This window comes from Vicugna pacos, chromosome 19, assembly GCF_048564905.1.
Source record: "Vicugna pacos chromosome 19, VicPac4, whole genome shotgun sequence".
Lineage (NCBI taxonomy): Eukaryota > Metazoa > Chordata > Mammalia > Artiodactyla > Camelidae > Vicugna > Vicugna pacos.
In genome coordinates, this window is record NC_133005.1 from 24094783 (window position 1) to 24112462 (window position 17680).

The 17680-nt window shown below is 49.5% G+C and overlaps 1 protein-coding gene and 1 pseudogene across 4 annotated transcripts; both read right to left on the reverse strand.

Annotated features, from left to right (window-relative positions):
* Nucleotides 1-769: 769 nt before the first annotated feature.
* Nucleotides 770-1735, reverse strand: LOC102530176 (putative testis-specific Y-encoded-like protein 3; annotated as a pseudogene).
* Nucleotides 1736-7028: 5293 nt separating this feature from the next.
* Nucleotides 7029-17661, reverse strand: PLAGL2 (PLAG1 like zinc finger 2). Of its 4 annotated transcripts, none has more exons than XM_072944002.1 (3): nt 17513-17661; nt 12013-12385; nt 7029-9077 (listed from the first exon to the last, which is right to left on the reverse strand). In XM_072944002.1, exons 2-3 carry the CDS (start codon nt 12270-12272, stop codon nt 7847-7849), a joined length of 1491 nt encoding a protein of 496 aa, XP_072800103.1. In that variant the 5' UTR covers nt 12273-12385; nt 17513-17661; the 3' UTR covers nt 7029-7846. The 4 variants fall into 4 exon arrangements, with proteins under 4 accessions (XP_072800103.1, XP_072800104.1, XP_072800105.1 ...); XM_072944003.1 differs by lacking the exon at nt 17513-17661 and adding an exon at nt 13329-13409; XM_072944004.1 differs by lacking the exon at nt 17513-17661 and adding an exon at nt 11337-11367 and having other exon boundaries at nt 12013-12109.
* Between the last annotated feature and the right edge of the window lie 19 nt (nt 17662-17680).

Consider the following 17680-nt stretch of genomic DNA (forward strand, 5'->3'; position numbering starts at 1 on the left):
CTACCTGGGTCCATAGGCAGGTCATGAGGTCCTTATAGGCAACAAGGTTGGTGACTACCTAGGCAAAACTCATGAGAAGGGCAATGGCCAGACACTAGTAGAGCACAGAATTTCACAAACCAATAGCAGGCTGAGAGGTAGGACCAACACAGGGTAAGGAGAGCAGTGTGATCACAAAGAATGCACTTGCCCACTGCTTCATGACCTTAACCTCACCCATGCCCATTCTGCTAGATGCCCAATAGTCCAGAAGCCTGGCCTATGGTCCTGAGGCACTGGAATGTCCAAGTCTGGTTGACAGCCAGCACCAAAAGCACCCACTTCACCTTGGGTGATGAGACTCAGCCTGCCACAGCCAGCTGTGGGGCCAGCATAAATATGAAGCCCAGCATGTTGTGGCCTTGAAGTAGTAGTCCTCGAAGAGGCACTGGTCCTCCTAGCAATGACTTTTGGGTGCCCGTGTCAAAACTGGGTGGGAAGACCACGATCAAAGATAGGTCCAGGCCATGAAGATGATGGCAATATATGTCCACAGCACTGGGTGCTAGGGCAGACACTGTAGCATGAGACAGTCATGTAATGCATGGAGGCTACACGGAAACAGAAGACGTTGGCCATGCAGGCCATAATCTTAGAGCTGCGTCCACTTAAATCCAGAGGGGTCAAGGTACACAGAACAGAAAGCAGAGAGCTGGCTAGGCTGGCCTAAGCCCAGGTTCCGAGGAGGCAGAAGGGAGTCTTGTGTAGGGGCCAGGTCCCAGGGCAGGACTTAGCCAGAGTGGAACCCATAGGGCCTGGAAGGGGCCTCTGTGGGTGGACTTGCTAGGCCTCTCCTGGTTCTGTGGGGCCTGTCCCCCAGCATGTAGTACTGCAGGGGGTTGGGCCACAGGTCCTCTTTAATAATCTGGGCCACCTTGACGGCTTCCAGGAAGCTGTGCTGTGACAACCAGCTGAAGAAGCTTCGGACAGTGTCTCGGGTCCTGTGTGCCAGAGCTGGAAGTTCCTGGCCCCAGTGCCAGAGGATGCGACTTGCGACTGACACCACCCTGCCTGAGGATCTGCACTCATACTCCTTCACAATCACCTTGTTCCGGAAGTAGGGGTTGCTCCAAAAACTGAGCTTGAATTTGCAGCCTGTCCTGGAGTGCTTGAGCTCCCTCATCTCCAAATTCATCAAGTAACAGAGCATGTCTTCATCTCGGGGCTGATCGTGGCTGACAGCTGCAGGTGATTCAGGAAGGCAGTGACCCAAAAGCCAGGAATATTCTGAATGATGAAGCTAGGCGCAGCCGGCGCATGCGCCCAAAGGTAGGCCCTGTCAGCCTGGGCACACATAGCCTCCAGCTCCCACTGGATGGTTTCCAGTGGGTCCACAACTGGGCCACCGAAGTTTAGGGGTCCCGGGCCTTCCTGCACCTCTGCCCCCACCTCCAGCTTCTCCTTCCCCAACCTGCTGCTTCTCCACCTCTTCTGCCTCCTCCATGAAGATGGCCTCCTCCTCAGTCGTCACTTCCTCGGCCTTCCCGCCGGTGCCAGCCCGAGCCCCCCACCTTCCTGCGTTTTTCCAGGCTCCGGTCAGTGGCCCCGGAGGCCGCTTCTCGGCGCTCCGGGGGAGACGGGAAGGTCCCAGGGCCGGCTGCGTGGTCAGGTTACCCGTGTCCCCGTTCTCTCGAGTCTCAGACGCTGGGTCCGGGCGAGCGGCGTTTTCCAGGCCCCCCGCACTCTTGGCCGTCATCACCTGCGGGAGCCTCTGGCCTTGAGGGGCTTGGGGAGCGAGGTCGACACTGCGGGTTCCTGCTAGAGGGGTGGTTCAGTGGCTTGCAGGAGCCCCGGGAGGCAAGGAGGCGCGATCTTCTTTTACTGACTTGCTCCGCCCCCTTGCGCCCCCACCCCTTTTCGGATATGATTCGCAAGGGTTCTGGCTGCCAGGGGCGAGAGGCCTGGTAGAGGGGCAGAGGGCTGCCACTGCGGGCGCCCAGACAGAACTGGGAGCTGGTGGTGGAGATGGGGTGAAGTGCAGGGGTGTACCAAGCCAGGAACAGTTCCAAGCAGGCCACCTGGGATCAGGCCCAACCCCCGATCACGGACAGACAGAACCTTCCATCATAGCCACCATGCCAGGCAATTACTGGAACCCCAATCTGCAGTGGGCAGGTAGGAGCCCCTCGGTGCCCACACTCCCCCACTCGACTGAGGCTTTGGGGCAGCTGTAGAACACTTGGAGCCCTGTACCAGATAAATTGCTCAGGCATATGAAGAGGGCTCAAGAGACTGACCAGAATGAAACGTGAATGTTGATTGTCAGGCACATGGAGGTGCTCAAAATATTTATGGAAAAAGGAAGAAACAAGGTCAGAGTAGAAGGACCTGGGGGGCAGGGGAAGTTCTCAAATGCTGCCAACCAGGGAGAAAAGTGGGCCTCTGCCTGGTTTCCCCCAATGAGCTGGCTCCTCCAGGACTGTCAGGCTGCAGGGAAGGCATTGCTTCACCTCGTCCTAGGCCTACGGGCTACTCCTTGCTCTGTACCAGGCATTTCACAAATGTGAATTCTAGTCTGAAGTGCAGGGTCTGTGCATGGGTAGGATAAGGGCTTGGATGGACCAGCCCCTACAGCTGTGATCCTGCAAATGCATTTGCACTCCTGTGGTGTCAGCTTCCCAAACTTGTGGCCCATGGATGTCAATACACCTAAAGCCCACCCCCTCACCTGGAAGTCCTTGCTACCTCCTCTAGAAAGCCTCCAATTCCTCCCATCCAAAGGATAAGATAGCTTTGAGCCTCCAGACCTATTCCAGGGTGTGCATCCCCTAGAGGGCAAGGTGGATTCCCTTGGGGCCCCAGCAGGGCTCTGACCCACTGGTTAGATAGTCAAGTAAACAGAAGGTCAAGGAGATGAAGGGCCAGTCCACTGCCTTTGTACACAAACCACTCGTTACACAACATTAACACTTAATGTCCCACGAACCCTTGGGCTGGACTCTGGAGTGATTTGCACTGCATGACTATGGACACTGGCTCCAGACCACAGAAAAGCAAATTCAGTCTGAGATCTGGACAGGAGGATCTCAGCACAAGGGATGGGGCCCAGAACAGTGATGACTACCTTCGCTGGAGACTGGCCAAGCAAATGTCAGGTGAAGCCATGTCAGCCTTTCAGCAGGCTGAACCAAACAGGTAGACACAAGTGTGGGCAAGGTCAGGTCTACCACTTACCAGCTGTGTGCCTTTGGTAGTGGATGACATTTTTTTCTTGGACAACCAGCATTCATTCCACGTCCTAACAGTACCCCTAATTTCCTTTGAGACACCACTCCTCCCGGTCTCAGCTTTGTCATCACTGGCTTAGTGACCGGTTTTAGGATGGTACAGGACCCTATCGAGGCCAATGAGACATAAGATGCTTACTGCAGCTTCTGTGAATAAAGGACTCCTCTCTCCTTAGAGAGCCTCAAAAGGGTCCCCTTCCATTCCTGGTCAGCACTGTGTGAGAATGACAGGTCTGGAATCATGGAAGCATTCCAGTCCTACATAAGGGGACAAGCCACTTTGTAGAGCCTGAGGATGAAGTCACAACTGCACAAGATAGGGCAGAGAGAAACAGGAATGCTAAGGCTAATCATGTTGGTGTTGTTGGGACAATCCTAACCTCAAGACTGCACTAATATGGCATTTTCAGTTACATGAAATTTCACTGATTAACCCAATTTGATTTTGCTGACTCTTGCATCCAAGATTATTAAGTGATGGTATGATACCACTTACCTCAAAGATCTTTCACTTCAGAGTACAAAGTTTGTAGGTGCTAATGTGAAGGGTTACTACTTTCTGCCCTCCACTCACCACGCCCTTGGATGCTAAAGATAGCTGGAGATTCCAATTCTCCCTCAGGCTTTCTCCAACCCCTTCCCAATCAGACAGGTTCACAACTTCCAAACACATCATTCAGAAGTTTTTAATAAACAACTTCATTATAAAAACTTTTTTTGAAAATGTAATTCTGTAAAACATTGAAAAATCTACTTTAACAAAGATAGGCCCTGTGCATTTTCTAATGGCACTTATATTTTACAATTAAAAACCTTGTTTTATATAAAGCCAAAAATACTCCAAGAGGTTATTCACTGTGTTTACAAAGTGCTAGGTTTCTGTCTTGTATTTTTCTCTCTTTAAATAATCTGGCATTACGAAAGAGTGGCTCCAAAGCCTTAACCACTGGGAGGGAAGGTGTATGAGGAGAAATGGTGTTTCAGTTCTAGTGCCAAATATTAATAGGTGGAGAGGTGCATTATGGGGAAAATCAGCTAAGGAAGTCAGCTTACACCTGAAGAAATTGAACTGGAATACGTCTTCCAAACCCCTCCACAGACGCACTAGATTATCATGGTGGATCCTTCTCCTGTCAGAACCAGGACACCCCTTTCTCTCATCCAGTGGTGAGGTCACAGCCAATTCCTTCCACAGCAGGTTCAGAGCTCCAGGAGAGGCCAGGTTGGGGTCTCAGAGGAATCTGGACTTTTCTGGCCATCACCTGCCTAAGGCAAATTTTCTTATTACATAAATATCCTTGTTAAAAAGCAAAATATTGATCCTGTACAATATAAACTGTTAAAAAAAATCGTGCTTAAAAACAGCTCCTAGATAAGACGGGAGGTGGAGGTGGGCGGAGAAAACAGCTACCAAAAACGGGCTCAGGGATTTAAAGGGTTACTAGGGGAAAGTTTAGGGGAGTGGGAGGATTTCAACTTAGGACAATATCTACGAGCAAAAAAGTAATCACACCTGCTTCCCGGATTTCCATTAACAAAATGCCATTTGTAAAAGGTTGAGTTAAAAACTCATTGGTGTTCCTATCCCTACCTCTCACCTCTTTAAGATGTGCACAGATCCTCTGAGCTGACACAGCTGGGCATGCTGCCCCCTGGCCCCTAGGACTGCACTCACCCTGACCAGCTACTGTGCAGTGGGGAGATGCCTGCCACTGTTTAGGGCAGCTCATTGCTGACAGAGGTTGGAGGTGGTGGGGAAAGGGGACATCACCCCTTTTCCTGGTCCCTGTTGAGTCTCTGCCAACATGCCACGGCTCCTGTCCTGGACAGAAATCCCTAGGCTCTCACGGCCTCAGTAAGGGTACTGACATGGGTTTGGTACTGAACGTCGGATAAAGTTACTCTTATCCTTTGAACAACCAGGCCAATAAGGTCTTTTTTTTGTTGTTTTTTTGTTTGTTTGTTTTTTAATTTGGGGAAGGGAGGTTTGCAAGAAATGGCTGTGTGGCCCTGGTCCAAAAAATAAAAGGTGAAGGCAGATATTCCTCTGCACCAGCAAAGTTCACAGTGATAGGAAAATTCCTTGTAGAGGGTGAGGGCACTGAAGGAAGAGAGGAGGAACAGGTTGGAAGGAAGGGGAGGGGAGGAGGGGCAAGGCCCCAGTTACAAGGTTTTAAATAGTTGCTTTGCCTATCCTATGAGTTTCCCAGAATCACTAAAGGGGGAGAATTTAAGGAAAGGACACGAGAGAGCAGGCAAAGAGGAGAGGAGTCCTCTAAAAGCCCAAGACTTTATGGTCTGTGGCTAGAGGCCCACTGCCTCTGAAAACGAAAGGTGCAAGGAAGGCGGCAGGGAGGGGGTGAAGGTTGCTGGGTCTAGTGATGAAGACCAGAGACAACAAGGAGAATGGCAGCACTGAGGCCTGGTTGGATCCTCACATACCATTTCCCATACAAGAGTCCCAATAACATGCACAGCATGCAGGAGGTGACTGCGTACCAAGGTGGACGCTTTTAAAAGTAAACCTTAATTAGTCCCTGGGACTCACTGAAATGAATTTTTAGAAAGTAAATCACTTAGTCTGATTCTAATCTTGCCAGACATCTTTATATCTGGTTTTGTGGGTTTTTTCTAAAGGTATCCCAAGCTAGCCTGCCTAAATTAAAACATGTTTATTCACTCCACATTGCTTCCAATCAAGGGCCAGGGAGCTACATTTTAAGGCTTTCACCTCAAAGAAAGAGTACTGGCCTGGGCTGAAGCAGAAGCCTAGGTCTTGGACCTGCTCAGTTCCTGATGATAAACTAAAGAGATTTCTAGACGGAAGCGGGAGAGGGGGAGAACTGTGAGGAGGCTGAGGCAGTTCCTTGGTAGTTTGTCCTGAAACCCTAGTGGAGAAGCCAGTAGAGGCAGCTACTGAGAAGTGCCTAGAAACTACTGGCTGCATCTGTAGGAGTTAACAGTAAAGAGGTAGAAGTGTGTTTCTGAATCAGTGTGGGTGTCTCAAGAGGGTCCCACATTGGTGGTCCCTGAGCTGCCTCCCTTCGACGAGTGGGAAGAGTGAAGCCCATGCAGAACTGAGATGAAGCAGGGATGGGGTTCAGCTGGGCAAGAGCTGTGCTGTCCATGGCAGGGAGCCCCACAAGTCAGAAGAGAACTAATCATGTTGCAAGAAAACTTGCTCCGTACTGGGGGCAAAACGGAGGGGCCACAAGAGGAAGGTGGAAGTTCTTTGATGGAGAGCAGAGAAGCCTATGCACAGTGGCCCTGAGTCCATGGGGACTGCAAAGTGGGAGAGAGAGGAGGAACACTGTGGATAAGAAAAAAGTCTGGTATGGGAGGAAGGACGTATGCCCACAGGTTAGGACTCAACCATCTGCCCAGTCCTAACTTTCTGAAAACTCTTCTTCCAACAACTCCACAACTTCCTGGAAAAGGGACAGGTAGGAGACAAATGAGGGGTTCACGCGCTCTCCTTTGCTATCCACACCAGCCTAGGACCCAAGTCCCTCTTTCCAAGACTAATTAACAGCTCATGATGTTTAGGGTGGGGATTAGGAAATGGGGCAGGGGTGATACAAGTAGGCATGCCTTTCATTTCTTGCCCGCTCCAGTTCAAAAGGAGGGTGAGGGGGTCATGATGTACTTGGAGAAAAATAGAATTGCAGACCTGTGAGAAAACTGCTCCAATCTTCTCGCTCGTCTCCAGTGGACACTGCCGAGGAAGGCAGGACAGACACAGTCACGGAAGATGGCAGAGACTGAAGCAGTCCAAAGTCAGTTTATTTCCCCACAGGGGAAGAATGTGACCTCAAGTGAAGAGAAGTCAGCAAGACCCGACTCCGCCTTGTAAACAGGACTCCAGTTAACACCAGGTACCAAATGGTTCCGGCTGGTGCCAACTGGAACGGACTGGTGGGAATGGATTCACAGCGTGTAAACAATGTTCACTGCAATCATTCTAAGGCTAACAGCTGAGCAAGGGAGGTGAAATGGTGTGTCTGAGGAGACTGTGTAAATGGTACCGTTGCTGGAAAACACTGACTGAAAATGGAGGTGTTAGGACAGGAGGGATGTAGGTGATGGGGAAGAACAGACCCTCTCCTGCCCGTTGGCTGGAAGCAGGCGATGGACCCTCTGCACGAGGGCCTGACCAACTGCTGTGGGGTCTGCAGGCTGGGACCAGAAGGCGGGCTTCTTGGGCTATTTCTCTCGAGGTCATCCAAAGTAAAACCCTCTGTGTCTCCGAGACCTCTCCCTTCTCCAAAGGGAAGGAGGTTCTGACGCTTTGGAAAGGGAGAGGGCTAAGTGTGGCTCCCGATTCAGATAAAAAATAAAATAAAAGTAAAAATACCTGAAGTCCTATTGTATGAGATCTTTTCATGGGGCTGGGGCTCAAGGCTCCTCTTGGAACTGATCCTGGAGCCCAAGCCCCCAAACCAAGTGCTCCATACAGATACTGGAATTTTTTCTTTTTGAACCCAGCTCTGAAAGCTCAGCTGCCTTCATGGGGGATGCAGATGGGGTGGGTACGAGGCTCCTTGATAGAGCCCAAGACTGAGCTGAGGGCCTCCGTGGGGCTACTGGAATGCCTGGTGGAAACGAGGCAGGGTGGTGGTGCTCAGGCCGGAGGTGAAGACAGGCGGCAAGGAGTGCAGAGGCCCAAAGTTCAGTGGTCCCCCAGCTCCTGGGGAATCCTGAGGCTGAGCCTGCAAAGTGGTGAGCAGGGGCTGCGCCTCGGCCTGGGAGTAGCCCATGACCAAGCCTCCTGTGGCCCCAGGTGGGTTACACGGGGGCAGGTTGAGAGGAAGAAAGCCCAGTAAATGGGAGAAGTCCACATTAGCAGCGCAGAGGGCCTCAGAGAGGTTGGCGGGGCTCTTGGTGAGCAGTGCTTCATCTAGGAGGGCCGCAGCTGCCGCCGGCTGAGGTGAGGCGGGCTGGGGTTCAGCGGATGAGAGAGACAGGCTTCCAGGAAGCTCCGCCAGAAAACTATCCACCTCCACTTTGGGCAATTTGTCGGGCAAGTATGAGGTAGATCCAAGCTGGTATTTTGGAGGAAGCTGAGCTGGGGAAGAGATAGGTGAAGATTCCAGAGGGTAGCTCATACCCATGGGCAGCGTGTTGTGCACCAGGGAGTGTGGCACGCCCGCACTGGGCATGGTGGGGATGTGGGCACCATACATGCCCATGGGCAACATGCCAGGGAAGGCCTTGGCCCCCATCACGTCCCGAGAGGCCATGCACAGCACAGGGCTCAGCTCTTCCTTTACGTTGACTGTGGAGCTGCAGCTGAGTAGGCCTAACATGTCCACTGGCTCTGTCTTGATTTTGAGCAGCTCCTGCGAGTGGCTCTTCTTGACATGACGTGTCAGGTGGTCTTTGCGGCCAAATCTCTGGGCACAGTACTGGCACAAGAAGTCCTTCCGGCCTGTGTGTACCACCAGGTGCCGCCGCACATCCTTACGAGTATAGAACCGCCGGTCACAGTGGTCACAGGGGTGCTTCTTCTCTTTGGCACCGCCTGCTACCCGGCGTGAGTGGGCCTTCAGGTGCTCTAGCAGGGCCTGGGTACTCTCGAAGGTCTGCAGGCACACCTTGCAGCTGAGGTCACCACTGCTGGCAGCATGCATGGCCAGGTGGCGCCGGTAGCCCAGCTTTGTATTGTAATTCTTACCGCACTCAGAACAGTGGAGGGCCTCTTTGTTGGGGTCGTGGGTCTGCAGGTGGTTCCGCAGATGGTCCTTGCGGTGAAACATCTTATCACAGTACATGCACTGGTGGGGTTTCTGGGCTGAGTGGGTGGCCATGTGCCTGGAAGTAAGGGTAGAGGATAGAGGAGAAAGAAAGGAGATCACATGGGCTGGCCAGACAACTGAGTTGTCCATTAACAGGGAACTAAACACAAAAATTATGGTAAAGCCATGCAGTGGAATGGAAAACCAAGATATCCTCGCACACCTGCAAATCACATATGTACTGCTTCTTTGCAGCACTGATTTTACTAGTAAAAAATCAGGAACAACCTAAATGTCCATTAATAGGGAACTGGTTAAATAAATTACTCTAAGTCCATAAAATGACTTAGCTTAAAAAAAAAAAGACAGCTTTACATGTAACATAGGTAACAAGCTCCTAAGATATAGTAAGTGGAAAAAGGTATGAGACAGACTAACCTGTACAGAATGGTACTATGCATGAAAAGAGGAAAGATATATGTATGTTTGCTTGTTATGTGCTTAAACTATTTCTGGAAGGACACACAAGAAACTGACAACACTAGCTGCCTATGGGGAGAAGAAGTGGGCAGCTTTTATGGGTGTGATGGAGAATTTTCATTGTATACCTTTTGGTAACTTTTGAATTTTGAATTACATAAATGTATTTCCTTTGCAAAAAAATTTATTTAAAAAAATTTAAATGATACAATTAAAGGGAAAGCAGAATATATCTAACTTCCTGATCTGAAACAATCTCCCAAGATATAGAGAGCCAAGTCAAAAAAGGAAGTTCAGGATAGTGTAATATAATCCCCTGTGAAAATAAAAAGGGAAGGGAATACACGTCTGAATGTCTCAGCAAGGATATGCAAGAAACTGATCCTGCTGGCTGCCTTTGTGGAGGAGAACGGTGGCTAAGTGTGACAATTCATTTTTCACTGCATGTCCATGTGAACCGTTTAAACTGTTTGCCAGGTAAAGTGGCAACATTCAAAAAAATGTTTTCACAATACAGCACCTCAGTGTCCCTTGGTTTATCTGCTCTTATCTGACTAGAAAACAGCTTAGAACCCAGGAACTGCAATCCAGAGCTCCACAGTACATTCAGAATCAACTCAACAAGACTTTGGGGGCCCACTGTTTGCAAGCCCTGTGTGAGCTGTGTTATCAACCTTGTTCTTAAGAGCAGCCCCCCCCCCACCAGTCAGTAAATGGCAGAGGCTAAATTTAAACACAGACCTTCTTGAAACCTGGGTTCACTCAGGTATGTCACTGCTGTCTCTAGCACAGTACCCAGTGATCCTTTCTACCTGGAGGGTAGAATCGTACCCATTACCCTCATGCTATCTGTGAGTGCTCATACCTATGAGAGTTACTATTAATCTCTTGTGACATAACTGATGTAATATATGAGAGGGAGATGCTGAGTGATCCACAGTCCCTTTCCCCCATTTTGCAGGTGAGGAAACCAAAGCCCAAAGAGGTTTAGTAATTCGCCTAAAATCACAGTGACTTGGAGTGGTCAGAAGCTCCTGTCTCCTGGACCAGGACCTTTCCTGCAGCCTCCTACTGACACTCAGACTGTCACCAAGAAAGTCTAAGAGGACAACCCCAACTGGAATCCTCCTAAAACACAGGAGCACACAAAATCAAAGCATTCCTGAGAACCACAGAACTGTCATGAGGGGAATCCTGGTCACACACTACCCTGTTATCCATTTTAGTTCCTTCCTATCAACTGTTTTCCAGACAAGGAACTGAGGCTTTCTGTGGTCACCTTGTTCACATAGTTACTTGTTTGCTGTCTGTCTCTGCTGTTAAGACAGTAAACTCAGGAGGGCCAGCACTCCCATCTGTCTGGCTCACTCGTCTTTCCCTAGCACTGAACACTGTGCCTGGTATGAAGCAGGAGCTCAATAAATCCTAGTTGAGAGACGAATGACTGTGCATCAGGCAATCTATCTCATTGGTAAAGGGCATGTTCATGTTCTTCTAATGGAAAGGCAAGGATAAAATCAAGATTACTTCTGAGCAGGCCCCCCTCCCTTCAAAGTAGGGGTTCCTGGGCTTATAAGTTTCAGGAAAGCCTCTAACTCAGAGGACACTAGGGACTCTACAGAGACCTAAGTAATCATCTAAGTGGCAGGTTGGTTCAGTAGAAGAGGCACTGCAGGACCTAAGACGCTATATGACCTTGGGTAAGATACTTCTCCACTTTTAGCCTGCACTTTAAAATTTACAGATTGCACCACAGGGTCTCCTTTTCCTTCTAAACTTCTAAGACCGCTCCTAATTTCTGGCTAATATTCTCACCATTACCTGACACAGGTGGGGAAAAGTAGGACAGGCATACCTCAGAGATACTGTGGGTTCAGTTCAGGCCACTGCAATAAAGTGAGTATCACAATAAAACAAGTCAATGAATTGTTTGGTTTCCCAATGCATGTAAGTTATATTTACACTATACTGTGGTCTATTAAGTGTGTAACAGCATTATGTCTTAAAAAAACTGCATAAAACTTAATTAAAAAGTACTTTATTGCTAAAAAATGCTAACCATTATCTGAGCCTTCAGCAAACCATAATCTTTTTGTTGGTGGAGGGTTTAAAATACTATGAGAATTACCAAAATCTGACAGAGTAACGAAATGAGCAAATGCTGCTGGAAAACCGGGCCAACTTCCTTGACTCAGAGTTGCCACAAACCTTCAATTTGTAAAAAAAACAAACAACAAAACATAGTATCTACAAAGCACAATAAAGATGACATACGCCTGTACTAAAAAAAGATTCAATCTAGTTTGTTCATGATTGTCTGATATTGTACCCATCAGATTCTGATGTTTGAATAAAAAATACCACCATTATTTCTACTGAGTGACCTCAAGTGGCTGGCGTTCAGAGTACACTTATGGGACAAATTAACCTCTATTCTTCTGCCACAGAAAAAGCCCCACACTCGGTGGAGTCTCTCTGGCTTTATCCTCTGGGAACCTCAGGGCAGGGAGAGGTATGGGAGTGTCACCTACCTATACAGCTTGTACTTGGAGGCAAAAGCCTTGCCACAGTGCAGCTGAGGGCAGCTATACGGTCTCTGCTCTGGATGGGGGAGGCTGTGAGGCCTCAGCTTCTCCCCATTTGAGAAAGGTGTCACCGAGATTTCACATTGGCACTTCACTTGACTCTCCGCCTCCCGGCCCCGAGGCCTGGGAACTAGTTTCCAGCCCACTTCCTCCTCCTGCTTTGCATCTTGAATCCAGGGGGGGACGCTGGTGAAAAATGTGGTCATGGCAAGGCTAATGGCGAAGGGCCATGTTATTGAGAAAGCCTCCCCATCAGCTCCACAGGGCTCTCTGCTCTGTCACAGCCTCCAACGCAGCCTTCAGAAAACAATCTCTTCACCTGAAACATCAGAACACCTGGTGTTAGGGAGCCCAATACCATGAAAACATGGGCTCTGGAGGCAGACAGATCCCCATTCCACCCCAGCCCTTCCACTTAGCAGCCATGTGACTTTTAGCCAGTTACTTACTTCTCTGAGCTGTTTCCCCATTTAAAAAATGGGCTTAATCTCCTAAATCATAAGGATGTTTTGAGGATTACATGAGATAATAAGTATAGAGCATTCAGGAGAAGGCTGGGCACCTAGTATAGGAAACAGGCTAATCAGAGGAAATAAAAGCCCTAAACTCCAAACTTTACCTTCTAACTTTACTTTTACATCATTTCTACTAAATTTAGAGATAGCAGCACCTCCTCCTCCTCTTGTTTACCCTACCTTCTCCTCATAGAAGTGTTAAGGAGCAATAAAATGCCCAAAAGGAAACAGAAGAGAAGGGAGAAGCAGCCTTTTCTTAGGAAATTGACACCCCGCAAAGTCAGCCCCTGCGCCAGATGTGTTTCTTAGCAGTGCATCAGCAACAAGAGGTTCTGTCTGAGAAGGCAACCGCAGACTCAGCATTTCTACTAAACCAGTACTGGTCCCACCCTGCCCTCCACCACCACTCTGGTTCTCTTGGGCTCAGGGCTCAGGCCACACTTCTCTAACGAAAGCCCATCCAGCACCTAAGGTGTTGAGTGGCCCCTCCTACAGACCCTCATACTTCATCTCTCCATGATGAGCAAGTAACACACTTGCGTTAGAACATAGGCTCCACCACCAAACTCTGATTCTTTGAGAGTTCATATCATATCTCTTTCATCTCCATACACCTAACATTTAGAAAAGGACTTTCAACTTTCTTTTAGATGTGTAAATTAGTCATTAAATGCAGGTTGTTTCTCATAGGCTAACATGCTCAGGAAGTTCTGGTTTAAACTGGGTTCCAAAGTAGGGAGCCAATACCTTGAAGTCTGATCCTTTCTCTTGGGTTGGGAGAGGGAGGGTGGATGGAGCAAAGGTGATACAACTTCTTGCCTGACATCAATTCAGAGGAAGAGAGGATGGGCGTTAGTTACCATAATGATTCTCAAAAGGGGGACAACAGACCCATGTTCACACTCAGAAGAACATCACAGATTACCAACCGCAATGCAACTTGCTACAACAGGGGGATTTCCTTTGAAGAGGTCATGCCAAAATTTGGTCATGAGGCTTTTCCATGTAAAGGGAGCAAAGCGGGTATCTAGGGATTGTCCACGAGAATCTAGGGAGGGCTCCAACCACACAAACTAGCTGTGGGCCAAAGAATGCTTGCTCAGCTCATTAGCACCTGCTGCTTACAGTGACCATTCAACCAACAGGCTGGCCCTGAACGAGATGATGGAATCAGCGGGTTCACGCCCGAGAGAGCTTTGCTCATCATCAACATGAGCTATGTCCTGTTCAGGAACCATTCCTCTTGTTGAAGAAACACTGCAATGCAATATGATAAACATTTCCCCATCACAAATGGAGATTTGCCTAGAAAGAGCTGCACAAAGGTGGCTGCATTTTGCACGAGTCACGTGCTAGCACTAAAAACTAGTTCCACTTGAGTCTTCGAGTCATCATGGCATAGTTGCCTGCTGCATGATAAACCTCAAAGGCCTCTGACGTCTGGCTTTCATTGTTTAAGTCCCCTCCTTCTTCGAAAGGGTGGAATTACCTGTTTATAATACCAGTGATTACCAGGCAGCTTGGAATTGGGTTGAGAGCGAGCATGAATTTGAACATCTAGTTTGGAGGGAATTTCCCCTACCTTCAAAGTCAAATTCTGTTCCCCCTTGGTATCTGAAATCATGCACCTCAGGCTCTGGGAAGTTGGGAATGGCAGCCAGAGGGAAGCAAGTTGCATCAATCTGGCTGGTGTGCTAGGGGAGCCTAGCCCTGGAAACTCCACACAAACTCAGAAAGAGAGCAGTACATCCCCCACCTCCCACACATCCACCTCATCTATTCTCCTGAACAAGCACAAACAAGACACAGCAGTTTAGTATGCTGCTACTGAAAGAGTGAGTAATGGGCTTCTAGGAAAGAGGCTGGTGGTGGCTAAGAAGGGCTCATGAGGCTGTGCTGATAGAACCAAAGGAGGAAAGCAGCAGCCATGTGCTTGCCTTGATCTGCATTTAATGGGGCTGTGGCTGTGGTGCTACCTTAGGGACCCTTTTGGGAATCTAGTTTCTCTCCCTCTGTCCTTTGTCTGCAAACTCCTCTTATCCAGGAAGATACCAGGGCCTCTCCCACATTATTCCAAGGCCTATTCCTTCAGACTTTTTCTTTGGCAAAACTGAAAGAATTCTGCTTCTCTTTCAAAGCTGCTCTTCTGGTCTCACATTCTAACCTTAACAACTCTAGAAGCTGACAGAACCTGTTCCCATAAAACAAACACAATCAATTCCTCCCAGTTACTGGTATAACTTGCTATATTTTCATCCTAAGATTCCTTCTGGCACCTGATCTGAAGAGGGAGGTATTGTGGAAAGAACCTTGGACTTGCTAACAGAAAGAGCTGCCACTTACTGTCTGAGAAACCACGGGCAGGTTACTTTGTTTCTCTGAACCTTGGTTTCCTCAATTTCTAAAATAGAGATTTATTTCTCTTACCTGTAAAATTCTCATGGAAGATTCAGTGAAGCAATATTTTTGAAATATCCGACAAAATGTGTGAATACAAGCAGTGCTGTCTCTGAGATCTAAATTGTGTCTGTTCTCTGCAAAGGGCCTGAGTAATACTTTTTTTTCTTTCCCTTAATGTTACTTCTCAAGCTTCAGAGTTTCCTTCCCTTCTCAACATCTCCCCAGAATGCAGCCTTCTCCTTTTCCCTCACAATTAACCCTCAGCAAATCCCCCCAGCCAGTCCCCCTACTTTAGCTTCCTCCAGCACCAACCATATCCTGGGCCAGTGTTCTCTTACTTTAGGAGTCTCTTTTTTTTATTAAGGCTCCATACCCCCAATACAAATGCGTACTAAAAACTCTGTATGGCTCTCTTTGGAAGCTGAAAGGAGACAAATTGCTCCCCCGTCTGTCTGTCTTCTGCTGTGTGCCACGATGCCTCTGATGAAACTATAGTTTTTATGGTGTTACATCATCTCTATAGAAACTGCGTTCTTTCTCCATTATTAGCCTGTTTCCTCATCTGTAAAACTAAAAATACTTACCTCACAGGCTTGTTATAAGGATTATTCTAGTCAGGTATGCAAAGCGCTCAGCACAGGGCTTGGCTTGCTCTAAGTACCCAACAAAAGGCACCTATTATCTTTGCCTTTGTGTTGAGTTGCATGTTCCCACCTTCTGCTGCCACAGTTGAATTCTCCCAAACCTCCCCCCAAAACTTGAGAAATAGCCCCCCTGCAGCCAGGAAAGGGTTAATCTCTAAGTGTTCTTAACTAGAGAGACCCACAGAGGATTAACAGCTCCACTTCAGTGACTACCCTAAAATAGCTTTTATCCCTCCTGCCCAAGAGCTACTTGGGGATCTGAAGAACTCAATTCAACACCTGCCGAGGAGGAAACACACCCAGGAACTTTCCTTGGAGTGGACAGAATCTACTCCTAAGCAGAACCCAAAATAGTAACTGGGAAATTATAAATAGACTTAGAGATTAAAAAAAAAAAAAAGGTCCTGACCTGGGCACCAAAAACAAATCCAAAAGACACACTGACTGGCTGGAAAGCAGAAGGAAAGGGGGGAATAGGAATAGCTGCCCCCCTCACTCTCTCACACACTCCCGAGTGGTGGGAGAATTAAATTACAGGGAAGCTGGAGAGTCTCAATGACTTGCATCATTCCAAGAGACATCAAACAGGATTAACAGGGGTTGGATTTACTCTCAGGCTGCTAGTTCCTCTGTCAGCGTAGATGGGCCCTCTTTGGAGTCCCTTTGATGCACTATTTCCTCTGGTTCCCGCCGCCTCCCACTCCTGAGGAGGCCTTGAGCAAATGGCTGCAACTCACTATAGGCCCATTTTCACGAAGAGGAAACCTGGTTAGACCCCCAACCCCAATCTGGTGGCCTCACCCTGGGTGGTAGGGTTAGAAACCCAAGGCCTGACACTTTCAGAGTCCCAGGCAGACAGGTGGGGAAACATACACAAGCCAGGAGACAGGTACACTTGTAGGTGAAGGCACCAACAAATTCCCATACCCGAGGTCTCCCTATCCTGCACTTTACAGGTCTCTTTCCCCCAACAACTTGGGGGCATAGCCTGGGATAGGATTTGCAGGGAGCAGCCTAGCTCCTGGGCAGTTTCTAGACCACCGCCTCGCGTAGGGGGAAAGGTTAAGTGCCCCTGGGGCTGGGAAGGCTGGGGGTGGATGGCTGCCAGACCAGGGACAGAAATTCAAGAAGTCTGGAGGAGGTCTCAGGGATAGGAGGGAGGGAGGAGCAATCAAGTTATCTGGGTCTCTTAGAGATCCCCTGGCAAAGATGTGGGGGGAAGATTACAAGAGTTGGAGGATTCCAGGGGCTGAAGAGTCAGAAACTAATTCCCTGAATTTCAGAGTCTCAAAATGGTACTGGGTGGAAGCTGTCTAGGGTTTGGGAGTAAAATCGCCGAGGAGGGTACTACGGGTAGGGCTCACTTGTGTTCCCTAGAACCAAATATTTGGAGGAAGTCTCAAAAGAGGTTATGTGGTTCTAGAAAATGAAACAGAGGGGAAGAAGCGGACTATTAGGAGCAGGGAAGGGGGTTATGTGGGTCCGGGTAGGCGTGTCTGAGGGGAGGGAGCAGGTGCAGCTTATCTGCGTCCCCCAGACCCGGGTCCCTGGTAAGGTCAGCAGCGCGTTATCTGGGTCTCCAGGGAGGCTGGGGATCGGGAGTAGGGGACCCTCAGGGCTGCGTCTCCAGGTCTCGGAAGGGAGGGGCCAGTGGGATTTCTTCGGGTCCCCCAGACCCAGGTATTGGGGTCGGGAAGTTTTCGTCACCCTGGGGCCTATCTGAGCCCGGGTTGGCGCTGAGGGGGCCTCGGGTCGGGGGTGTGGGCGACCGCGCCGAGCGGCCCGCGATGAGGGGAGCCGCCGCTCCAGGTGCCGGGCGCGCGGGCGCAGCGAGACTGCCTCCCGCCCCGCTCCCTGCCGTCCCCCGGGGCCCTCGCCGGCACTCACCGCGCTCAGGGCCCCGCGCTGCGGGCCGGGCCGCGCTCGGGCTCCGCCAGGCCCGCTCAGGCCCCGGTAGTGGCGGCGGTCGGGCCATTGTGCGGTGCATTGTGGGAGCCGCGCGAGCAGGGGCTCGGGCCGTGGAGGGGGCGGTGCCGCGGACTCTCTATGGTCCCG

What these genes read in the sequence shown, in the direction of transcription:
- PLAGL2 (XM_072944002.1), bottom strand. Translation starts at nt 12,272, where the DNA reads ATGACCACATTTTTCACCAGCGTCCCCCCCTGGATTCAAGATGCAAAG. An exon ending in TCCAAGTACAAGCTGTATAG is followed by an intron (nt 9,078 to 12,012) that starts GTAGGTGACACT and finishes CCTTACTTCCAG; the next exon opens with GCACATGGCCACCCACTCAG.